The sequence below is a fragment of the Bison bison genome, unplaced genomic scaffold (genome assembly GCF_000754665.1).
Source record: "Bison bison bison isolate TAMUID 2011002044 unplaced genomic scaffold, Bison_UMD1.0 scf7180017847111, whole genome shotgun sequence".
Taxonomy (NCBI): Eukaryota; Metazoa; Chordata; class Mammalia; order Artiodactyla; family Bovidae; genus Bison; species Bison bison.
In genome coordinates, this window is record NW_011477684.1 from 173367 (window position 1) to 179983 (window position 6617).

The 6617-nt window shown below is 41.8% G+C and overlaps 1 protein-coding gene across 1 annotated transcript; it reads right to left on the reverse strand.

The window, feature by feature from the left end:
- Positions 1–597: 597 nt before the first annotated feature.
- LOC104990087 (olfactory receptor 52I2-like) lies at positions 598–1572 on the reverse strand. The gene has a single exon (XM_010842012.1). The coding sequence runs from the start codon at positions 1570–1572 to the stop codon at positions 598–600; it is 975 nt and encodes a 324-aa protein (XP_010840314.1).
- Between the last annotated feature and the right edge of the window lie 5045 nt (positions 1573–6617).

The following is a 6617-nucleotide window of genomic DNA, read 5'->3' on the forward strand; positions in this document are numbered from 1 at the left end:
AAGGTCCATCTAGTCAAAGCTATGGTTTTTCCAGTAGTCATGTACGGATGTGAGAGTTGGACTATAAAGAAAGCTGAGCGCAGAAGAATTGATGCTTTTGAACTGTGAAGTTGGAGAAGACTCTTGACAGTTCCTTGGACTGTAAGGAGATCCAACCAGTCCACCCTAAAGGAAATTAGTTGAATATTTATTGGAAGGACTGAAGTTGAAGCTGAAACTCCAGTACTTTGACCACCTAATGTGAAGAACTGACTCTTTTGAAAAGACCCTAATGCTGGGAAGGACTGAGGGCAGAAAGAGAAGGGGACGACAGAGAACGAGATGGTTGGATGGCATCACCATCCAACCAAACTAGATAGACATGAGTTTGAGCAGGCTCCAGGAGCTGGGGATGGACAGAGAGGCCTGGCATGCTACAGTCCATGGGGTTGCAAAGAGCTGGACAGGACTGAGCAACTGTACTGAACTGAACTGAGGCAAAGATATCCTTATAGCTTTCTCTTAGAACTTATATAGTGCCAGGTGAACTAGACCATCCAGGTGAACTAAAGCATCTTTGGATTGGCTAAAATGCTCAAAGTCTGAAGAGACTTGTATTCATGAACCCAAGTTGGAGTGTTTAAAGAGGCAGTGCATCAGCAAGCTCCATGTTCGATTTCGTATTTGCTTTGTCCTCAGGCCATAGACGATGGGGTTTAAGGTAGGTGGGATGATCAGATACAAGTCAGCTAACAGCACTTGGATGTGCACAGGCATTATGTCTTTCCCTAGCCAAGGCACATAGATGGATGCCATCCCAGGTAGGTAGTACAGAGCCATAACCCCCACATGGGAGCCACACGTACCTAATGCTTTTAACTGAGCATTCTTTGAGGAGAGACTGAATACTGCCTGGAGAATCAGGATATAGGAGGCAGCAATAAAGGCCACATCAGAACCCACAATAATGGAGGTACCAATCAGACTGTAGAGACTACTGGGCCTGGGGTCGGCACAAGCCAACTTGGCCACAGCTATGTGCTCACAGTAGGAATGGAGAACCATGTTGGAGCCACAGAAGGGCAGATGACTCACCATCCAGCTCAGTGGAGTCATGAATACGGTCGCTCTGATGGTGATAGTCACACTTATTCCCAGCATCACTCGAGGTGTGAGAATTCTTTTATAGTGTAGGGGCTTACAGATGGCCACATAGCGGTCAAAAGCCATGGCCAGCAGCAGCCCCGTCTCCACAGCTGTGGCTGCATGGACAAGATACATCTGAGTGAAACAAGCATTAAAGCTGATGGTGTTGTCTCCTGAGGAGAAGATGCTCACCATATTGGGCACCACTGAGGAGGCCATCACCATGTCCACGGCAGCCAGAACACACAGGAAGCAGTACATGGGCTCCTGTAGAGTGGAATCCATCCAGATGATAGTCACTATGAGGGTGTTTGCTAACAGGGCTGTGGTATACATGATGCTCAGTGAGACAGCCAGCCAAAGATGTGAAGACTGCAAACCTGGGATACCCACCAGGATGAAGGTGGCAGGGGCTTCCGTTGTATGGTTGTAGGGTAACCCCAGCATCACAGATGAGACTGCTTTCCTGTTAATGTATAAAATTAGGTAAGAAAAGGATACAATCCTGTAAGATGTGTTCCCAGCTCTGGTGTTAAAAGGGCCTGATGTTATTCTCAACTCAGTGGGCCGCAGGTTTAAGGAACTGACATGTGACAAAGTTTTCCTGCTCCACCTTCCATCATTCTCAGTATTCTTTGCCTTACGAATTTCTATCACTATTCAAAGATCTTGAGTTACATCCCTTGGGAAGTCTTCTCTACTTTCTGCCCCATCTCATGACAAAACTAAGTTAGGTAGCTTCAGAGCTTTTATAGGCTCTCATCTGTGCTTACCTCTGAGGGACCTAAACTGATCATTCCAGTATCATACATGTGACTATTGTATTCAATCATGTGTATCTTGTTCATGGCCTTATAAATTATACCAAGTGTGTGACCCAGATGTGTTGTGCACAAGTCCATTAAGAGAGGATACGTGTGCTCATTATAGCAAAAAGTTGAATGAATGAAAAATCAGAGGAAAGAATGTTTCTTTTATTTCTGTATGCTCCGTTCCTAATATATAATCATTGTTGAATGAAACAATGAACTTCCTAGATTTAACATGTAATGTTTTTCATCTTCTCCTTCCTGAAACTCTCACTACCCTAATACTACATCTCTCAGAGCCTCAGGCTAGTGGGTCACGACACTGATTGTGTGACTATTGGACTTTACAGTACTCACATAAAGCCAAAAACTCTTTCCCAGGTGTCCGGGCAACCTTAAATAAAGAGTGTGTATTTGTCAAGCCTCCAGACTAGCCAGTGGTTAGTTATCACCTCCTGTCCCTCACTTCAGTCAGGGGCTAAAGGCTAAGAACTTTCCAGATCCTTGGACATTGTCTTCACTTGATCATTCTTGGATTTCTCATCACTTCTGGCTCCTCCCTAAAAAAGTTGAATAGGTAAGATTGATGGAGAACTGACTTCAGAATCCCATCAATGGCAGTAGCCAAGCACTAGACCAACACTTACCTGGTTCTCAGTGCTAATCAGGCAACACACATTTGTCCCTTCCAGTTACCCCCTGGAGAGCCTACCACTAATTGACTCCACACCCAGGTACCAACAGAAACCTTGATGAGAGTCCTCAGAAGTTTTCTAAAAAGCCAAACTTATGGGATATAATTGAAAACCATGGTCTTTATTGAAACAAACAAACAAACAAAAAAAAAAACCCTAAACATAAGAAATGCCTTATAATGGAATAGACTAAATAAAGTAATGAGCTCTGTTTTGTAGTCAGAGAACCTAACTGCATATAACCACTGGGTGAGACATTTTCAATGATAGAGCATGAGAAGATAAAGGAAAGCTTTTTAAAATAGAACAATAGTGTAGAGTGAAAAGAAAATTATTCAGGGTACTCTTAAGACTGCTATGTGTGGCCTGGATGCCATAAAGCCAAGATTGAGCATCTTTCCTTAAAGAGTTGAAGAGAATCTGAGGAATCAGAATGGCTCTTCCTGCTGTTTACCTCTGATCCAGGATCTTCCTCTCTGGATCCCCCTGTATAAATCTACCTTTCTTCTGAGAGAAGTCTCATCTAGTGCCTGCCCATCCCTCCTCTCTAGCCTTGGCAAGTTGTCGCAGGTCATACCTTTCATTTCTGTGAGGTTTTAGTTCCCTCATTCCTTTTTCTTCTTGCTTAGCAGTGCTAGAGATTTACATGTCTTAATAGTCTGGTCCATTGGCAGAACATTTGATTTGGTGGGTCTGTTTATAAGTATTACTATCTTACTCTTCAGTCTGCTGCTACTGAAAAAAAATTTGCTAAGACCAACAATTACCTCCATCAGTGACATGTTGCCAGTCCAGTGTTTTCAGTCTTTATTTTACTTGATGTATCCAGAACATTTAACACTGTTGCTTGCTTCTTTATTTTTTGGCTAACTTTTGATTGAAATATAGCATCCATATGGTAAAATGGACAGTCTAAGTTTTATTTGTGAGAACATGAACACACCCTCATGGCCACTACCAAGATCAAGAAATACAATTGCTTCCTGGTTCTTGAGGTGCATTCTTCTTGAGAAAGGTCTGGCCAAGCTCTCCTAAAACATTTCCAGACCACAATCTGCCTCTGCCTTCAACCCTGCAGAGACATTCACTTGAAAAGCTGGAGAGCCAATACTAAAGAAATGTAAAGTAATTAACCTCCAATTAAAATAAATAAATTTATACTAAAAAAATTTAAGAATAAAAGGAAGAAAGTTTAGAAAAAAAAGAAAAGCTTAGACAAGACACTTAATAAGAAAATAATAGGATATGTCAGGATATTTTATTTCTATTAAAGGATAGGAAATACTCAATTCAAATGAAAATTGTCTTAAAGGTAAAAGTAGTAATCTGTAATTCAGTCAAATGGAGCCTTTGTGTTCATGATAAATCAGTGTCTCCCCTCTATGACCAAAAGCACATGCTCCCAATCAGTCCTACTGCTCAGTTTCTATTCTCTCAACTCCCCCTAGTCCCTGAAAACCCTCTCTCCTTCATTCCAAGGTTAGACTTACTCCTTCTTCTCTCAGCTTTGAACCAAAATAATCATATATATCCTGTTCCTTTTATCTCCCCAGTTGTCCCATGATTTCCAGAATGTGATCTTGGTATCAGCAGTACCCACGGGACCTGTCCAGCCCTTTGTAGTGGAGTTGCTTATATCCTCCTTTCTAGGGTGACACTGGCTTTGAGACTTCATCAAGCCCAACACCCAGTCCCCAGGTTAGTTACTCACATCCCTGGAGTTGTCTCTATTTGACTTCCTCTGGCAGGCCGCGTTTCTTTCACCCAAAAGAAGGGGGATTTATACAGGAGGAGCAACACACGATCAAATATGAACAACATGGAGGCACGATGAGGAGTGTTGTCACTTTCAGAGCCCTCCCATTGGGAGCCCTCTTTCCCTTCAGATTCTCTATCTCCCTGCTTTTCCCCTGGACACTCCAGCTTCCCTTGACCTCTGCCCAGCGGACAAACACTATAACTCCTCCAGAGACTGATTTTACCCTGTTCTCTGCCCCAAGGGAGCTTTCCAGATTGTAGGGAGAGACAGGTGCTTAGTGGAAGAGACTTTGTTTCATGTCCTCAGAGGATAACTAATAAGGAATATAACACATATTCTGAAAAGAAAACAAGGCCCCAAATAAGTTTATCTGATTTTTAGAGATTGATTCCTACTTGTTTCATTTTCAGAAATAGAATATATTCTAAGCAAGTAAATAATAGCAATATTAGGGAAATCTGTGGCTGCTAGGTGGTTGAGCATCAGATCTCTTTGGAACAGTTACTTGGTACATGCTTATCTACACAGGAATATATAATATCAACAGTACCTATGACTACCCCTTAAAATTATGAAATTAGAAATTATTGGGTATATTTTAAAGTATGCACAGTATGTATGTAAGGTATTGTTTTATGTGCTCATTTTGAAATTTAATCTTCCATGCACTTTATAATTAGCATTGTTTCCCCATCAGTACAAAGGAAATATTAAGATACAGTAACTTGCTACCAACACTTATTTGGAAACTATAGTTTATTAAGATTTTCAAATACACCAGAGTCAAATATATGTATTGTATCTCCTACATATGAAATCCCTTTCTCTTTAAGATGTACTGACTATGCTATACTAAGTCACTTCAGTCATGTCCAACTCTGTGCGACCCCATAGATGGCAGCCCACCAGGCTCTCCCATCCCTGGGATTCTCCAGGCAGGAACCCTGGAGTGGGTTGCCATTTCCTTCTCCAATGCACTAACTATAGGAATTAAGACTTTCTGAAAGGATAAACTAAAAGCAAACTCACATTGCCTTAGCTTCCATTGCTTACAAACAAAAAGTTGGTGATTAGTACACCATTCCAACTTCCTGAACAATACTAGGTACATAGGAAACAGAGGTACATCTTATAGTACTGAATAGCAGGGATGTACTTGTGTGTTCGAAATGAATTGGAACCAAAGAACCAATTTTTGAACAGATTTCACTTTCCAAGTACATGTGTTAGAAAATGGCCATCATCAGTGATTCCAAGTTTACATCTCCTCAGAAGCTGGAATCCATTTTGACTGGAGACAGACTCTGTTCCTGATATGAGCACAGGATCCAAGTTGAGTGGATTTATCAGTGATCCAGAGGTCAGTGTATTATATATTAACAGTTGCTTCCATATAATCTTATAAGGAAAACAGTTGTGAGAAAATCAGTCAGACATTGCAGACCCAACAGTTGGTTTCTTCTGCAGAGGGTCTGGTAGGATATTAAATTGGAAATGTAGGTCAAAATCTAAGGAAAGAAAAATCACAAATCTATATTGCCCGCCCAGACTTATCTCTGATTCAAATACTAGTTTATTCAAACCATTATATTCATCAGAAAATAAATCATTTCATTGACATCTTTGCTAGAGATTGAATAGTTAGGTAAAGTTAAACTTTACAGCTTCTTTACTTAGACTTGGTATGGCATCAGGTGAACCAAACTGTCCAGGTTAGCTAGGGCGTCTTTGAAGTTGTCTGGTTTGCTCAAGGGCCTGAATTCCTGAGCCCAAGTTGGAGTGGTTAAAGAGGTAGTGAATCAGCAGGCCCCATGTTCGCTTCCGTATTTGCTTCGTCCTTAGGCCATAGATGATGGGGTTCAAAGATGGCGGGATGATCAGATACAAGTCAGCTAACAGCACTTGGGTGCACAAAGGCACTATATCCTCCCCCAGCCAGGCCACATAGATGGATGCCATCCCAGGCAGGTAGTACAGAGCCATAACCCCCACATGGGAGCCACATGTGCTTAATGCTTTTAACTGAGCATTCTTTGAGGAGAGACTGAATACTGCCTGGAGAATCAGGATATAGGAGGCAGCAATAAAGGCCACATCAGAACCCACAATAATGGAGGAAACAATCAGGCTATAAAGACTACTGGGCCTGGGGTCGGCACAAGCCAACTTGGCCACAGCTATGTGCTCACAGTAGGAATGGAGAACCACGTTGGAGCCACAGAAGGGCAG